The sequence below is a fragment of the Gorilla gorilla genome, chromosome 1 (assembly GCF_029281585.2).
Source record: "Gorilla gorilla gorilla isolate KB3781 chromosome 1, NHGRI_mGorGor1-v2.1_pri, whole genome shotgun sequence".
Lineage (NCBI taxonomy): Eukaryota > Metazoa > Chordata > Mammalia > Primates > Hominidae > Gorilla > Gorilla gorilla.
In genome coordinates this window covers 19,682,926-19,701,575 of record NC_073224.2, presented here as the reverse complement: position 1 = coordinate 19,701,575, position 18,650 = coordinate 19,682,926, and the positions used below count along the sequence as shown (strand labels likewise).

At 40.0% G+C, this 18,650-nt stretch overlaps 1 protein-coding gene across 9 annotated transcripts in view; it reads left to right on the top strand.

Annotated features, from left to right (window-relative positions):
* The window catches only part of TTC13 (tetratricopeptide repeat domain 13), a 73,156-nt gene that overhangs the window by 853 nt on the left and 53,653 nt on the right, over positions 1-18,650 (top strand). For all 9 annotated transcript variants that reach the window (XM_031000751.3, XM_031000745.3, XM_031000733.3 and 6 more), the window contains exon 2: positions 16,823-16,917. In XM_031000751.3, coding sequence (XP_030856611.1) covers positions 16,823-16,917 — 95 coding nt within the window. The remainder of the gene's footprint in view (positions 1-16,822; positions 16,918-18,650) is intronic.

Here is an 18,650-nt window from a genome sequence, read left to right as displayed (position 1 = left end):
CTGACCTCCCGGGTTAATGTCTCGTATACAACAGTTCCTAAAAATTCGATCCCTGGAATGGAAAAAAAGAGCAAGCCCATCTTATCTGCTCGTTGACATCTTGCTTCCAGTTGTTTAAGATTAACCTGCGATCTGTCAGGTGTCTCCCAGAGGGAAAAAAGGCCCCTGCAGGCCTTGAGCCTGTGAGTCAGTGCCGTGTGTGTATTGGAGCTACGCCAGCTCATTCATTAAGAATGGGCGCTATTGGCTTCAGTTTAATAAATCATAGCAGATGCCTCTGGGACAAAATACGTGTGTACATTTTTTTGTTTTGAAGTTCTGTCGTGGGTCTTTTTACCCATCAATCTCCTCCCTTTCTCTTTCCCCCTTCTCTATGTGAGTTCCCTTATGGCTTGCTTTGGGAAGGGCCTGGGTCTACCAAACCCACTAGGAGATGGTTGCTTTTAAGACTTGGCAGTGGTTTTCTTCGGCATTGTGTACCTGGGAAAACAATACCTTTTTTTTTTAGTTGAGATGAGACGTCAAGATTAGCACAATCTGATTTCCTTTTAGCACAATCTGACTTCCTTGAGGAAGTGTCACTCACTGAGAGGTTTGTGACTTTTTTATTTTGCAGTAGGCCTTAGCTGGTAACGGCGTAAGTAACACGGCCAGCCTTGCACGGTGGAGAAAGAATGACGTTTACTTACCTCTGTCACTTTCTGTATCTCTGAGCAAGTGAATTACCTGTCTTTGTAAAATGCCTCCTCTGTAAGTGGAAAACACTGTTCACCTAATTGTGGGGTTTTATTTTCCTCACGAGGGTGCTGTGAGGGAAATGAGAAGTAGCCGACATATATTGAGTGCTTGCTGTATGCCAGGTGCTGTTATAAGTGCTTTAGGTCTATGAGCCTAGTATATTAGTCTATCAGAAAAACAATAACCACCTCATTAGATGGTGGCTCGTTTTCTCAGATGAACAAACTGAAACATAGTGAAATTGTCATCTTCTTGAGATCCCACAGCTGCCAGAGGAGGAACCCATGTAGTCGGGCTCCAGACAAAACCTTTGTCTTAACCATTAAGTGCTTGTAGGTAGGCAAACCACATCTGAAGTGTTTACTTGCATATGGTGCATGTTGGGTAAATTTCCCTTTCTCCTTTGCTCATGTGGTGCTCACTGGCTAAAGGAGCCCCAGCGTTTAGACAGTAGAAGGTATGTATCGATTAATACTGTGATATCTATTGGTATCATTGATGTTGGTGGCTTATTTGATTCTTTGGCATCAGGCTAACCACCAGTATTTAAGAACCCTGTTCAAGCCAGCTCTGACTTGTATTACGATATTTCCCTGGAGGATGAACACTGTATCATGAAGCTGTAAACATAATTTATTTAGATGTTTCTACCTTCTTTTTCTCTCTCCCATGTAGTACTTATTTTTTCTAGCTTGGAATTTAAAATTTACTGTTGCAAATGAACGACCTGAGTCTTTCAGATCACCTCCCCTGGCTGTGTGAGTAGCTACCAACAGGTGCTAAAGTGGGGCAGCTGCCGCTGTGGTCACCCAAGAAGTCATTTCCAGAATCAACTACTTGGAGCTCCAGCTGTTTCCCTCAGCTTTCCTGGCTGCAGTATGCGACAAAAGCCAACTCTGTTGTTGTAGGGGCTACTGAAATACTTCTCATTTCTCCCTCTTCGCCCTGGACAACTATGTAGAAGCTGGACCCTATGAAACCTGCTTCATTTCTTCTCTGTCCTAGGATGTGGGGATGAATTCGGGATTTACAATTAACCGTGCCATAGCCTGAGGGGCAGCTGATGCTCTGTATCCGGAGACCCATTTGAGCAACATTAGGGTCTAGACAAATGTCAGGATCCAGAACTAGTCAGTTCTTCAGAATCATACAGACTTGGCTTTACTAAGCATTGATCATGCCATCGTCTCTTGCTTACCTGTCCAGCCACAAACCTGTTCATATCAATCCAGCACATATACTGAGGACAAACACAGCAGCACAACCACTTTTCAGAATCTTTCCCACAGCTTTCAGGTTCAAATGGCTGAGCTGATGCCTGCTTGGGTCTAAATTTAAATCTGCATACCTTCTTACAAGCAGTATATGTATTGCCTTGAGACAGAACCGCCAGTGATTGTACATACAAGGACAGTGGCTGGTGGGAGCCCACCAATCCAAAGACGACACACTAGCAATGGCTGGCCCAGCTATGCACACCACCGTCACATGGAATCCATGTCCCAGGGAACAGCCTAATGCTCAGTGGGCTGAGCCCCACCCAGATCTACTGCAGAAGTGACAGGCATGGATGCCCCTCTGGTGCCATATGTCTCAGCCTGAGCTTTGCATGTTTCCTGATCCCCCCCTTAATATTTTCTACTCCACATTTTTACATTTTACCTTTTTGATATTTTATTTATTTTTACCTTTTTACTTGAAAAGCATATAACCACAAACTTATCTTCTCTCTTTGTTTACTTGTAGAGAAAAAATATTATTTTAAAAAAATGAACACTGTATTGTACATATTTTAAAAATAAAAGTAAATTTCCTGTTGCCGAAGCCCTATCTTTAATTTGTAACTGTCGGAGGAAATGATGAACAGAAGTATTTTTCCAATTCTTTCCTCACTTTTTTAGTTATATTATCATAAACACTCTGCAATCTTTTTTAATCCTTTTGATACTGAAGTAGGTGCTGTTGTTTTTTCTATTTTTTTAGAGACAGGGTCTTGCTCTGTTGCCCAGGAGGTAGTTCATTGGTGCTGTCATAGCTCACTGCAGCCTTAAATTCCTGGTTTGAAGCCATCGTCCTGCCTCAGCTTCCCAAGTAGCTAGGACCACAGACGTGTGCCACCATGCCCAGCTATTTTTTTTTTTTTCTGCAGAGACAAGGTCTGGCTATGTTGCCCAGGCTGGTCAAACTCCTGGACTCAAGCAGTACTTCCACCTCAGCCTCCCAAAGTGTTAGGATTACAGACGTGAGCCACCGTGCCTGGCCAAAGCTGTTTTTAATCCCCATTTTACAAACTGAGACAGAGAAGTTAAGGTTACACAGTAAAGAGTAGAGCCAGGATTTGAACCTGACCTGACCATTTGTGTGTTATCTTCAGTAATTGTTGCATATTAGTATAATTTCTTACTAATATTAATGATGAAGTCCTATACCTTCAAGCTTTGTTGAAAGTTATATTCTTAAATCACTATTAGAATTTTGTCTTTGACTACAAATACAAGGATGCTTCACTGAGCCTAGTGTTTTGAACTGCAGGACTAGAATGGGTCTGTTCTTTCATTGAAAAACTATTTGTATACCTGCTAGATGCTACTTAGTATTTTGGACCCTGGTGATGCAGCACAGCTGACTGAGTTCCTAGTGTGGATGCTCTGTCTTGGTGAGGGAAGAAATAAGTACAGTTACATACCATTTAACAACAGGATATGTTTTGAGAAATGTGTCGTTAGGCGATTTCATCATGGTGCAAACATCAAAGAGTGTACTTAGACCTAGATGGAATACCCATTACACACCTTGGTTGTATGGTATAGCCTATTGCTTCTAGGCTACAGACCTGTAGCATGTTACTGTACTCAATACTGTAGGCAGTTGTAACATAGTGACAAGTGTTTGTGTATCTAAATACAGAAAATGTACAGTGAAAATATGGTATTACCGTCTGATGGGACCATTCTCACACATACGTGGTCCATCATTGGCCGAATCATTATGTGGCGCATGACTCTATATAGTAGGGCCCAGTAATACATGCCTTGAAAATAAAGCAGTGTGAGAGGATAAAGAGCAGTGTGTAGGTGCTACTTTAAGAGGTGGCCTGGGATGGCTTCTGGTAAGGAGACATTTGAGCTGAGACTTAGATAGAGTGAGATTTGGAGAGATCTTAGAAATATCTTAATTTAACACTTAATAGATCTGCTACATTAAGGTCTTGTGAAATTTGTAACTTGTTCATTGATTTAAAAATTCAGGTTCTCTGCTCTTCTTTTTTTTTTTTTTTTGAGATGGAGTATCGCCCTGTCACCCAGGCTGGAGTGCAATGGCGTGATCTCGGCTCACTGCAACCTCCGCCTCCCAGGTTCAAGCGATTCTCCTGCCTCAGCCTCCCAAGTAGCTGGAATTACAGGCGCCTGCCACCAAGCCTGACTAATTTTTTGTATTTTTAGTAGAGACGGGGTTTCACCATGTTGGCCAGGCTGGTCTCGAACTCCTGGCCTCGTGATCTGCCCACCTCAGCGTCCCAAAGTGCTGGAATTACAGGCGTGAGCCACCACGCCCAGCCCCTCTGCTCTTCTTACCAAAGCTAAACTGCATCTCTTTCAAATCATGTATTAAATTATATCTTTATACTCTTTACAGACAGTATAAGGTATATTTTATGGTTCAAGCATATGCATTTCTAGAAGCTGTTTTAAAAATACTTTTGTTTTCTCCTCTTGCCTTGAAAATGTAGTAGTAACAAGAACAGTGAGTTTGTGTGAATCTTTTTTTCCAATGCCTTCAGCCTTTTTTCACTGCTCTTGAGTGATGCAGCCCTGTACTTGATGTCTTAATTTTCATTAGTTTGTTGAAATCAATGAACCCAGAATTGCATTTATTCTATTTTCCCACAGTTCTTTATGGGAAAAGGCATTTAGAATCTGTTTGTCCAATTTGGGAATTGTGAACTGCCAGAAAAATAAGGAAGTAGCTATGAACCTAGCTCTGTGTTTTTGACAAAATTGGTAACACTGAGATTGTCCTTGTATATGGTAGCTTTCTTAATTAAGGAATTGGCCATTTAAATACATGAAGTCAGTCTTTTTGCTCACAGCACATAGATCACTGCTATGCCTAGAGGTGGTAGAGAATCAATAGAAGGAAACTTATAATATGAGAGCTATTTCCTTTTTTGCTCTATGAGGAAGTTAAGAACCACATTTTGTGCTCAGTCATAGCAGTTGTGGTAACCATTACTGTGAATGTATCTGGTCAATCCTTTCATCTCCTGGACCTGATTTTCTGTGTTTGTCATCATACATAGTTTCATGGCAGACCTCTTCATATCTTGTTTTTCAAGGCATTCCTGAGTAAATTTGCCAGTGCAAAGTCGCTGTGCTCAGAGACTGAGGCACAGAGTGATGAAGAGATTGTGATCTTGCCACATCCTGGCCCCTGTGGCATTGCCAGAGGGTGTTTCCCTTTTGCTCACTGAACAGCATCTTTCAGCAAATCCTTTGGTTTAGAAGTAGCATTTTATAGCATAAGCCCTGTGACGATGGCAGCCTATGATTCGCTTTTTCACGTATATCTGTTGTCATTAAGAATTACATCTACCTTTTAAAAGATCTACACACTGCTAAACCTGTTCAACTTCAGGTGATAAGGGTTAATTATTATTTTTTAATCTCTGGGTGGAGGCAAAAGTGGTGTGACTTGGGTTTTAGAACCTACCTGGAGCATGACTGTAGGAAAGTCAAGGCTCTTCAATGTGCACCACTCAATGTACAGACAGTTTAGCTTCACTGCACTCAATATATACTTGACTGACTTTTAAACCTTCTCCCTTTCACAATGAGTTGTTTTAAAGAGGTCATTTTGTTTGGGCTTATCTTATCTTGCAGATAGGATAAATACACGATTTATCAAAGCGGCAGAATTTTAATACTTTGGGTGAATGCTTTCCAGCATATTCCTTTTCTTATGTTTTGGTTTTACTTTTTTATCAAAATACAACATATATACAGGAAAGTGCATATGTCCTAAGTGTAGATAGCTCAATACATTTTCATAAGCTGAACAACTGATGTAATCAGAAAGAACCGAAATCAATAGCTGTCTGTTTTTAAGATTGCCGATAGTCTCATTCCATGCTAACCCTAGTTTCATTTGGGAAATGTTTTGTCTGATTTAGAGTCCAGCACCATGCAGTGGACTTACACTGCACATGTGCTGGCATTCTTTCCATAAACTCTCACTTAGGAATCAGTTGGTGCATCTCAGGACCACCTCTACACGAGAAGACCAGTTGTCTTCTCTTGCAACTCTTCCCTGCTGGTGTTTGCAATGTTCTCAGTGACTCTGTGTTCCCTTGTCACTAATCTTTTCATGTCAGTGCCTCACTCTGTTTCAGCATTCCCTGTGGAGTTGATGTTGTCTGCCAGTATGTGTGGGCTTATGAGAAAGCTTTTAGCTCTTAAAAGTATGTGTCACTTTGAGCATCTGATGCATCTTCAATCTAGTTTATAACCTTATGCTAAGTAACTGGCCTTTGTGGGGAAGGCCTGTTTGGTTGGTTAAGGCATCCTTCTTCTGTTCTGTTCCATGTAATTTGCTACTGTGCCTGTTTTTCCATCCTGTGCAGTGAATTCCTTTTCTTTTGATTCTTTACATGTGTTTATATTTGTATGTGGGTTAAGATACCTTTGATCCGATTACATTCAAGCTTTGTTAAAAAACAAAAAACAAAAAACTTCTGTCTCTTTAAGATGGCTTTTGTGGATCCTTAGTTCCTATGGATTAATTATATGTTTACTTTATAATTTAATAATCAGCAGGCAGCCTCTATTTTCAGTTTGCTTTACGATAACACATCTCAGATACCGATGAATATTTCATTTCATTAAATGAAGCATATAAATTCTTCAGAGCATTTTTCCTGTTATTACACTCTAAAAGGAATTTACCACTTGGGACCATATTTCGGGGCCATTGAGCAATGCAGTATATGATGTCAACTGTGGTTGTCTTTTTTTTTTTATTTTTGAGATGGAGTCTTGCTCTGTTGCCCAGGCTGGAGTGCAGTGGTGCAATCTCGGCTCACTGCAAGCTCTGCCTCCTGGGTCCATGCCATTCTCCTGCCTCAGCCTCCCGAGTAGCTGGGACTACAGGCGCCCGCCACCACGCCCGGCCAATTTTTTTGTATTTTTAATAGAGACAGGGTTCCACCATGTTAGCCAGGATGGTCTCGATCTCCTGACCTCGTGATCCACCTGCCTCAGCCTCCCAAAGTGCTGGCATTATAGGCGTGAGCCACCGCGCCTGGCCACCTGTGGTTGTCTTATAAGTGCAGAAATTGATAAAAGCAAAAGGCACTACAAGTTGATACCACATAGCCGCCTGGCCTTCAGGTAGTTCTTTCAGCCACAAGAATTCTGTCTTCTCTTCGCAGGTTTACCCTATACCTGCGGTTAGGATTGTCAATAAATATCTGGCACTCTACTTTTAAGTTGTAGCTCATCCAAGGGAAAAGCCCAGTCATCCTTATTTTCAAGTAGCTCAGTGTGCCGTCTGTTATAACTAGGTGGTCGAGTGATAAGTGCTACCCAGCAGCTGTTGATTTCCTTATAAATTGGCCATGGGTTTGCCACTTATAAGCTTTCAGTCAGTTTTCTCACACACATGGATGTGTGAGAAATACATGCTACTGCCAATGCCACCTTCTTCCTTGGAGGTGACGACTGTCATCTTATTTGACTAAGAAGCAGTGAGAAAACAACTTCCTTGCTCCCCACCACCCCAGCTACTGGCCTGCCCGCAGATGGACTGGTAGATTTTGCCTTCTGTCCTGTTGTGGTGGATGAGTGGCCGGTGCCTCTGCCTAGTTCAGCTCTCTGTTCACTGGCTCTCATTTCCTCTTGTCTTCCGTCAGCATACAGATGGTCTTAATAAAACTACCATCCTGAAAATACAAGCAACTAAGATGACCACACACCCCTCCAGCCACTGCCCCATCCCTCTGCCTCCTTTTACAGCAGAATTCCTCAAAGGAGATGTTCATATGGACTGCCTCCACCACTCCACTCTCTCTTGGACCTTCTGTGGTTAGCTTTTGTCCTCGTCAATGTGCTGAAACTGCTCTTCTTAAGGTCAGTTGTGTGTGAGGTTTAGGAGGAGAGGAAAGAAGTTTCAAGACACTGCTATACCTAAACTGTTCATTACTAGGACCCAGCATTGGCAGAAGGAGTTGTGACAAATGTACCATGTTCTTCATTGCTGTGGCAAGACCCGGCTGTGCTATGTCTTTGTTTTGTGACCTTAAACATGTTCATTAACATTGAGTTTATTTCCCCATGTGTACAGTGGGCACAGTGTGCCTTGTATCTACCTTGGAGGATGGAGAATCAAAAGAAATGAGGTTTATGAAGGTATTTGGAAGCTGGGAAGTACTGTGAAGGCCAAGATAAGCTTAAAGAAAGTAGATAGAAAAATTTAACAAAAAAACACTGCGATTTTAGCCTATAAGCCTATACGAACATTTAACAATCCTTTTTCTGTGCACAGGGCTTTATACCCTTTATTCTTTACAGTAGCCCTGTGAAGGTATCTGGGGGTGGTTATTTCTATTTTACAGATGAAGGAGCTGAGGCTAAGACGTTCTAAAGGACTTGCTCTAAGTCAAACAGTCAGGGAAGCATCTAATCTGGGTTAGTCTGACTCCATAGCCCTGCCCTGAGCCACTGTTACATTGCCTTCAAACTAATTAATTAAGTTTGAAGTCAGAGAAATACTAGAATTAAATAGAAGACCTAGTTCTTTGAAGATACTGCTTAAGATTAGACAGTTATCTAGCAAGCCTAATCAAGAAAAATGAGAAGAAACAAGTATTTGGCTTGAGGAATAAGCAAGTATAATAAATATGAAAATCATTATACTAACTGTGTCCAGCTTTATGGTCCAGATGTAGAACCTTTCAAAGAAATGGATAGTTCTTTTAACAAAAGATAAATTGCTAAGTTGATTCTCCCACTATCTCTTAAATACTCGTCTTCACCAGGTCAACTCTTCTCTTATTAAACGTAAGCTTCTTAAGCTTTCTTTTTCTTTTCTTTTCTTTTTTTTTTTTTTTTTTGAGATAGAGTGTCGCTTTGTCACCCAGGCTGGAGTGCAGTGGCGCAGTCTCGGCTCACTGCAAGCTTCGCCTCCCGGGTTCACGCCATTCTCCTGCCTCAGCCTCTCGGATAGCTGGGACTACAGGCGCCTGCCACTGCACCCGGCTAGGTTTTTGTATTTTTAGTAGAGACGGGGTTTCACCATGGTCTCGATCTCCTGACCTCGTGATCCGCCCGCCTCAGCCTCCCAAAGTGCTGGGATTACAGGCGTGAGCCACCGCACCCAGCCCCCTAAGCTTTCTTAGAGATTGTACTTACAGTCTCAGCTTATCATCCACCATAAGTTAATGATTATCAAATCATCACATCCATATCTGTAGTATTTACCTTTCTCTGGACTTTCTTAACTACATGCTAGAGAGCTTCCAGCGTAATCACTTGACTCAAACCCAAAGTTAGCTCTTGACTTTCCTCTAAAACCTCTCTTCCTCTTAAACTCCTTGTTTCCGTTGATGGCACCACTTCTTCCCTCATTGCACAAACTGGAAACCTGTGTCTTTTCCCTCTTTCTGTGCCTAATTCTTCCTCAAGGCCCTCTCCTTTTTACTTGCTGTATCCTTTAGACCGTGACCCTCTATTTCAACCCGATGGCTGCTGCCTCCATTCAGACTTTGCTCATTTTAACTGGCCATGGCCTCCCACCTGCCCCCTGCTCTACTTGCCCCTTCTCTCCTTAGACACCTGTTAGTGATGTCACCTCCTGCTTAAACCCATCCTGCCTTCTTAGTTTAATGCTAAGAAGAAAGGGAATAAATGAACTAGATACTGAACTTGAGCTGCGAGAAGAGGTAATAAGGGAAATTAGAAGGCCTAATACAGCAAAGCTGGTATAAACGAATTAGAAATAAAGCAGCAGTGGAATTGAGAAATAGACCCGGGTTTTTTTTTTTAAAAATAATGATTAAGAAGTTCTGGAGGTCTGTTTCACATCAGTGTGCATATACCTAATACTACTGAACCATACAAACTAAAAATGGCTAAGGTGGTTGCTTTTATGTGATGTGTGTTTTTTTTTTTTTAACCACAATAAAACAAAAAGGCCCCCCCACCACCATAGGAAAACAAATTCTTAAGTGATAAAAAAAAGAACAATAAAATAGATAAGCCTGATGAGGCGACTACAGAAAGAGGGAGCAGGTGCAAGTGTCAGTTGTGAATGAGAGGCATGCGCAGAGCTCTAGAGGCCATGAGAACTTAAGAGGCAACTGTGCAGAAATCTCTGCTAAGACATTAAACTCTGAAGCAGTGAAGAAATGTCCAGAGATGATGTAGAAGAACAAGATAGAATTCTGTGATGCGTTTTCACACAGTTTCTATAGTAATCAGCACTAACTTTACTTGTACGACGTAAGCAAGGAAGAAAACTAATGCTTTTCCTATCCAAGGAAGTTTATACTATTTATGTACAGCTGGTTGGGCTGTAATTATTTATTATATTAAGTAGTTATCCTTTAATATAATCATTTATGATAGTAAAGTAATTAAAGCCATAGTGAGTTAAATATTTTAAGATCGAAGAACAAATTTAACCTCCTGTTCCAAACAACTATAGTTATAACTCTAGCAACTATTTTTCTATTGCAACCTTAGAAGATACATACATAGTTATAAAAATTTTAAGTAAAATATTAGCAAGCAATTAAAAGAATGATCTACCTCAATCAGAATTTGTTTTAGAAGTACACAGATGGTTCAACTTGAAAAAATTAAATTAATTTGTTAATAGGCCAAAGGAGAAAAATCATAGAAACATCTTAAATAAATTTCAAAAGGTGCTTGATAAAGGTCAGCAAGCTCTCCTGATTTAAAGTTTCTGGTAAAAAAAAAAAAAGCATAGGAAAATACTTCTTTTATATGGTGAAGTACATCAGTCTCAACCCATAGCTGACACAGAGCAGCTTTCCACTGGATGTTGATAAATGTTAGGTGAAAAAGTTTTATCATCAAAAGTTGATGAAATCTCAGTTATTAAATGAAGTATTAATGTCAGGAATAAGCAGGGGTGCCTGTTAATCCGTGGCGTTATTGAGCACTTTTTGGAAGTTTCATCTAGTATAATAAGATGCTAAATGAATATACATATTTTAAAAGACCTTGATAAAATTACATGCAGATAATACAGTTACCAGCTGACTAAATGGAGACATTAATAGGGCTGTAAAGAGTTCAGTAATGTGGGCAGATAAAATATTCAGCACTAGGCAGTTAGACAAAGGATTTACCATGTGCTGGTATTTCTGCCTGACTGCTCTCCTGGTGCCATAGCCTCCCATGGTGAAATCCATAATTTCCCTCAGGTCCCTGTTCACTTATTCATGGCTAAGAGCACAGACTCCAGAACCAGACTGCCTAGGTTCAGATCCTCCCTCCACTGCTTTGCTAGAGGATAGCATCAGGATGATTACTGCAGGTTCCTCGGGCTCATTTTCCTCATCTTTGAAATGGGGATTCTAAGGTTGCCTGTACACAGTAACTATGTGTTAGCTGATGTTATTCACGTCCTCGGGAAACTGACCAGGCCATATCTTCTGACTGTGCTGTCATATGTAGCTCTCACACTGTTGTTGGTTTATGTTTCTTTGTGTACTTTGATTGCTATCAGTTTTCCCACAGGGAACTATAATCTCTTTGTAGAAGAAGGGTCATTTCTGGTTTTGCTCAGTAGAGGCTAACACAGTGATGGGAACGTAGTAGATGCTCAACAAATATGTATTGAATCAATGGTTATCAACCCAATTTAAAAAATCACATGTAAATCCTATATAAAATTTATGAAGTTTCACATAGTTTAATAAAATATTTAAATAAAGAGATCAAATTTTATAAAGAAGTATTTCTTCTCCTATTAATCTACAATTTTAATGCCATCCTAACACAAATCATAGAGAGATTTTTTTGTTTTGGAACTTAAAAAACTGACTGAAGTTTATCTGAAGAAAGAATGTTTATACAAATAGCCAAGAAACTTTTGGAATAAAATTGATAATGGCTTTGCTTTATATTAAAATGTATGTATTGTGAATCAAAATATCACCCTCTACCCCATATGTACAATTATTCTGTATCAATTTAAAATAATAAAAACCAAAAAACATTTATTTATTGTGAGGCTACAATAATTGAAACAATGTGATACTGAAATCAAAACAAACAGATCATTATAAGGGATTAGAAAGTGTGGAAACAAAAGTTTCTTATAGAAAACAAAATTTATTTTAAAAATATTAAATGAAAAGTGATATATAATCCTACCAAGTTTAAGTAATTAGGAGAAAATTTAAGTCAGGTGCAGTGACTCATGCCTGTAATCCCAGTACTTTGGGAGGTTGAGGCGAGAGGATTGCTTGAGCCCAGGTGTTCGAGACCATTCTGGGCAACACAGTGGGACCCTGTCTCCACAAAAAATAAAAATGAAAAATTAGCCAGGTGTGGTGGTGCACGCCTGTGTTCCCAGCTACTAGGGATGCTGAGGTCAATGCTGCAGTTAGCCGAGATCGTGCCACTGCACTCTAGTCTGGGTGTCAGAGTGAGCTATTGTAAACAGTGCTGCAGCAAATATTGGATTGCAGATATCTCTTCCATATACTGATTTCCTGTCTTTTGGGTATGTACCCAGCAGTGGGATTGCTGGATCATATGGTAGCTCAATTTTTAGTTTTTTGAGGAACCTCCAAACTGTTCTCTATTGTGGTTCTGCTAATTTACATTCCCACTGCAGTGTACAAGTGTTCCCCTTTCTCCATATCCTCACCAGCATTTGTTATTACCTGTCTTTTGCATATACACCATTTTAACTGGGGTGAGATGATATCTCATTGTAGTTTTGGTTTGCACTTTTTGATGATCAATGATGTTGACCACCTTTTCATATGCCTGTTGGCGTTTTGTATGTCTTAAGAAATGTCTATTCAAATCTTTCCCCATTTTTTGGTTGGATTATTAGATTTTTTCCAATACAGTTGTTTGTGCTCCTTATATATTCTGGTTACTAATCGCTTGTCAGAGGGGTAGTTTGCAAATATTTTATCTGATTCTGTGGGTTGTCTCTTCACTTTGTTGCTTGTATCTTTTGCTGTGGGGAAGCTTTTTAACTTGACATGATCCCATTTGTCCTTGTTTGCTTTGGTTGCCTGTGTTTGTGGGTGTTACTCAAGAGATCTTTGCCCAGATGAATATCATAGAGAGCTTCCCCAATGTTTTCTTGTAGTAGTTTCATAGTTTGAGTTCTTGGATTTAAGTCTTTAATCCATTTAGATTTCATTTTGTATATGGTGAGAGATAGGAGTCTAGTTTCATTCTTTTGCATATGGATATTCATTTTTCCCAGCACCATTTATGGAAAAGACTGCCTTCCCCAGTGTGTATTCTTGGCACCTTTGTTAAAAATGAGTTCACTGTAGGCGTGTAGATTTGTTTCTGGGTTCTCTATTTTGTTCCATTAGTCTGTGTGTCTGTTTTTATGCCAGTACCATGCTGTTTTGGTTACTATAGCTGGATTTAAATAATCTTAAAGATTTCCTTTAAAAGCAAGTATAGAAACAGATCCTAATGTCTATAATGTATTATAAAGGTGGCATTCAAATTGATAATTTAACAAGTGGTGCTGGGACAACTGGCTAACCATTTGGAAAATAGATAATTAGGAATTTTTTTCAATATCTTTTGCAAGGATAGGTTTAGATGACTTAAAAATGAGCAAAGGATATAAGTGATTTACAAAAGTGGAGATACAAATGGCCATTAAACCAAAAGTTTAACTTTATTAGTGGTATGTTCAGATTGGGAAAGATTAAAAAGAATGTGAGTACTCTGGAGGGAAATGGACCTTCTCAAACTTCTAGTAGGAATGAAATTGTTATTATATGCTAGGAAGGAAATTGGGGCAATATATATGAAAAATATTAAACTTGTGCACACCCTTTGACTTGGCAATTTTATTTGTTGGAATCTATTGTAAGTGGGTACATTTTCAAAAATATAGGTCACGAATACTTACTGAAATACTGTTCGTATTAAGAAAAAAGTAGGGACATCCTAAGTATCCAGTGATAAAAGTATGGTTAAGTGCAGCCTTTTAAAATTATGTAGGTGTATATTTATTGAAACTGAAATGGATTCCACAAAGGAGAGGGATTGTTAGAATAAGGCCAGGTATACACATTGCTTAGCACAGTGCCTGGCATATAGTAAGTTCTCAAATCTTAGCTTAGAAAAGGCAGGAGAAGCAGGTTATAAATGTGTATGTTTCCAAAATATCTTTCATTGAGTCATTATTCTCCAGCTATCTGCCAGGAACCATTACTATCTTCATTTTTGTGGGACTAAAGCCTTTCGTTGCGGTTCACATCAGACTTTCTGCAGTCTGACTCCTCACCTTCCAAACTCATACTTTTTCTTTTCCAGCACAAACTCCCTGCTCTAGCCAGGGAGTAGGAGTCTCCTCGCTGCCCTTTGCATTTCCTTGCCTTTGTACCTTTGCGTGTACCACTCATCATCCTATCCGGAATACCCCTTCCCTTTCTCTGCCCCAGTCTAAATCCATCCATTCTTTTTTCTTTTATTTATTTATTTATTTATTTATTTATTTATTTATTCATTCATTTTGAGACAGGGTCTTACTCTGTCATCCAGACTGGAGTGCAGTGGTATGATCATGGTTCACTGCAGCTTCCACCTCCTGGACTCAGGTGATCTTCCCACCTTAGCCTCTGGGTAGCTGGGACTACAGGCATGTACTACCACACCCAGCTAATTTTTTCTTTTGTAGAGATGGTGTTTTGCCATGATGCCCAGGTTGGTCTCAAATTCCTGGGCTCAAGGGATTGGCCTGCCTCAGCTTCCCAAAGTCCTGGGATTGCAGGCGTGAGTCACCGCACCCAGCCTCCATCCATTCTTTTAAACACTGCTTATGCCTTGTGAAATTTAACATTGCAGCTTCAGTAATTGTTCACCACCCCAGGGCTTCTTCGCCATATCATGTCTTGTTTCTTATTGTTAAGATGTACAACACATGAGAATTTAGCTAAATTATATGTTCTTTGAGGACACAGACTGATTTTGATATTATAATTTATTGTCTCCCTGAGATGATTCCTTGAACATAATTTAATGCTCTTTAATGACTGCTGAATTAGAACATATCTTTTTTTGCAATAATCTATCAAGGTGAGATGTTTTAATATAAAATTAACCATTTTAGAGCAAACAGTTCAGTGGCATTCACCATGTGCAACCATCCCAAGTTGTTTTCAACACTCCAAAATAAAACCCCTTACTCATTAAGCAGTTTCTCCCTAGTCCCTCCTTCCCCTATCCCCGGCAATCACCAATCTGCATTCTGTCTCTATGGATTCACCTATTCTGGACATTTCATGTAGATGGAGTCATATGATAAGTGACCCTTTGTGTCTGGCTTCTTCCATTTAGCATAATGTTTTGGAAGTTCTTCCACGTTGCAGTGTGTATCAGTAGTTCATTTTTTTATGGTCGAATAGTATTCTACTCTGTATACACCACAATTTGTTTATTCATTCATCTGTTGATGGACACTTGGACCATTTCTCCCTTTTGGCTACTGTGATTAGGGCTACTGTGAACATGTATATACAATACTTGTTTGAGCCCCTTTTCAATTTTGGGGGTATATACCTAGGAGAAGAATTGCTGCATCATATGGAAATTCTGATTCGCTTTTTAAGGAACTATTATTTTCCATAACTGGTGTACCATTTTACATTCCCACCAGCAATGCACAAGGGTTCCAATTTTTCTACATTCTTGCTACTGCTTGTTATTTTCTGCTTTTTGGTTATAGCCATCCTAGTGTGTGTGTGTGAAGAGGTACCTTATTGTGGTTTGATTTACATTTCCCTAAGTAGTAATTAGTAATGATGTTGAGCAACTTTTCATGTGCTCAGTGCCTATACAGGTCTTTGCCTGTTTTTAAAATTGTGTTGTCTTAGTTGGGTTGTAAGAGTTATTTATATATTTTGCATACTGGACTCATAGTGTGTATCATTTTTTTTTTTTTGAGTCAGAGTTTTGCTCTTGTTGCCCAGGCTGGAGTGCAATGGCGCAGTCTCGGCTCACTGCAACCTCTGCCTCCCGGGTTCAAGCGATTCTCCTGCCTCAGCCTCCCAAGTAGCTGGGATTACGGGCACCTGCCACCACGCCTGGCTAATTTTTGTATTTTAGTAGACACAGGGTTTTGCCATGTTGGCCAGGCTGGTCTCGAACTCGTGACCTTAGGTGATCCGCCTACCTTGACCTCCCAAAGTGCTGGGATTACAGGTGTGAGCCACCACGCCTGGCCTAGGGTGTATCTTTTAACATTTAAGTCTCACTGGTTTGGCTTATTCTCCTTTTGTGATTTTTTTTAATCTATGGTAAATGCTGCCCCATAGATTGTTCAACTGAAGGATCTCAACAACAATATTAGTTCCACATGTGTCCTGAGACAAGCATTGTACTAGTACTCTTTCTACCCTGTTGCCTTTAGATAAGTTACAACCTATTTAAACCTCATTTAACCATCCAGAAAGCTCACTGGCTTTGCTCATTTGAGAATGGTGGTGAGGACCATCACTAATGGTTGTGCAAGATACTTGCAAACCGTAAAACATTACCCAATTATAAAGGTAGGATACAGGTTGCTACTTCTATTTTTTGTTTTCTAGAGACAGGGTCTCACTGTTTGAGACCCAGCCTGGTTGGTTTGCTGTTGCCCAGGCTGGTCTTGAACTCCTTGCCTCAAGCGAGCCTCCCGAGTTGCTGGGATTACAGGTGTGAGGCACTGTGCCCAGCTGGTTGCCACTTTTAGTGTTATTCACACCTGTTCTTATTTTGGTTCTGTGGAGTCTAAAAATTCTAATTCATAGTTAAGCACCTAAGAGCATAAATTAAGGTGTAGAGAATAACAAAGAATGCTTGCCTTTCAGAGTCATCCTTTTTGAACTTCCATGACTCAGACTGCGAACCCAAGGGATCATCACCCTGTGACTCCTTGCTTTCCCTCAACACTGAAAAGATTCTGGTATGCATCTTCTCTCTGTGTTCTGTTTTTGTAACCTGAAGCCCAGTGATACTAGTTCCAAAAAGTGGAAGTCGCCTCTGTCAACTAGAAGTTGGGCCTCGTTGAGTCTACATGCATAGGATAAAGATAGGTCGTCTGGTATTTTGCCACATTGAATTATGACTTATGAATTGGATGGTTGATTATTCTGGACATAGAACTTTTAATTTGCAAGTGTCAAGAAATAAAGGGACATTATAGTTAAACCTTATTTCTAGCAGCCTTGTGTATTTGGAGGTATAGTAGACTCTTATTTTTCCAACCTTTGCATATGTGGGTATCTTTTGTATCTATGTTTTCTATCAGTACCAACTAAACTATACCGTGGACCTCTCCATTTCAGGGGTGAATACTTGACAGTAGCTAATGTTTGAGTCTGCCTATCCTTGTTAGTGCATCTCTTCCTCCAGCCTGGCTGCCTCAAGAGGGATGGGTCTTCTTTTTGTTCACACTTAACTCTATGAAGCTGATTGTTCTTTCCGTGTCCAAGTTTAATATATTTTTTCTCCAGGCCTTTTCCTTCAACATCTGCATAGATACTCTTTGCATCTTCGGTTTAAAATTTCCTTTTAAGATACTCTTTTTTTTTTTTTCAAACAAAGCCTTGCCTTTTCATGTGAGAACTACTGAAGATGGATTGAAACTGCAAACTAGAGAATGATCGTCTGCTTTTACCTAACTCGCTGCATAGTAATCAACTTGATATATGGAAGACTCTTGAATTCAACTTGCCCAAAATCAGAAGGGGCTGTCTTGTAAAGCAGTGAGTTGGTCATCTCTGAAAGTGTTTAAGTAGAAGTTGGATAATCCCATCTTGTATAGGCAGTTAGATTCTTAGAGTTATGAAAGTCTTCTTACTGAGAGTAGTTAAAATATGTTCTACTAGTTGCATTTCCAGTTTAAGCTAGTGCTAGCTAGTGACCTATGGGAGAAAGCTCATTAGTCTTGGCCTTTCCTTTTCCCAGGGTTGAAATATGGGACTTAGACTATTCATTTATTGATCCATTCTCCAGATATTTATTTGGCACCTATTACATGCCAGGCATTGCACTAGGTGATTATTAGGAATACAGCAATAAGCCAGATAGTGTTGGTCTCTGCATTATGTACCAGGCATTGTACTAGGTGAGTATTAGGAATACAGCAGCAAGCCAGATAGCGTTGGTCTCTGCACCATGACTTTTATAGTCATCAACCAAATCATTATGCAAATAAACATAAAAGTGTGATTGTACACATCATATGAAGGAATAGCAAAGGGTCAACATAAACTCCCTTTATTTAGGGGTATCAGGCAATACAGCTTTCAGGAACTGAAGTGTAAGCAGGGATGAGAAAGTTGGATTGAAATTAGTCTACTAGTGATGTTGAGCTGTGTGTTCAAACTTACTTGAGCATAGCTTCTCAACTCTGTCCAGAGGAGATACTATAGATGCAGTATTAGAAATAGGAAAGGGTCTTTTTCATCAAGAATTTGATTTGTTGTTTGGCTGGGCGCGGTGGCTCACGCCTGTAATCCCAGCACTTTGGGAGGCCAAGGCGGGTGGATCACCTGAGGTCGGGAGTTCAAGACCAGCCTGACCAACATGGAGAAACCCCGTCTCTACTAAAAAATACAAAATTAGCAGGGGTGGTGGCGCATGCCTGTAATCCCAGCTACTTGGGAGACTGAGGCAGGAGAATCGCTTGAACCC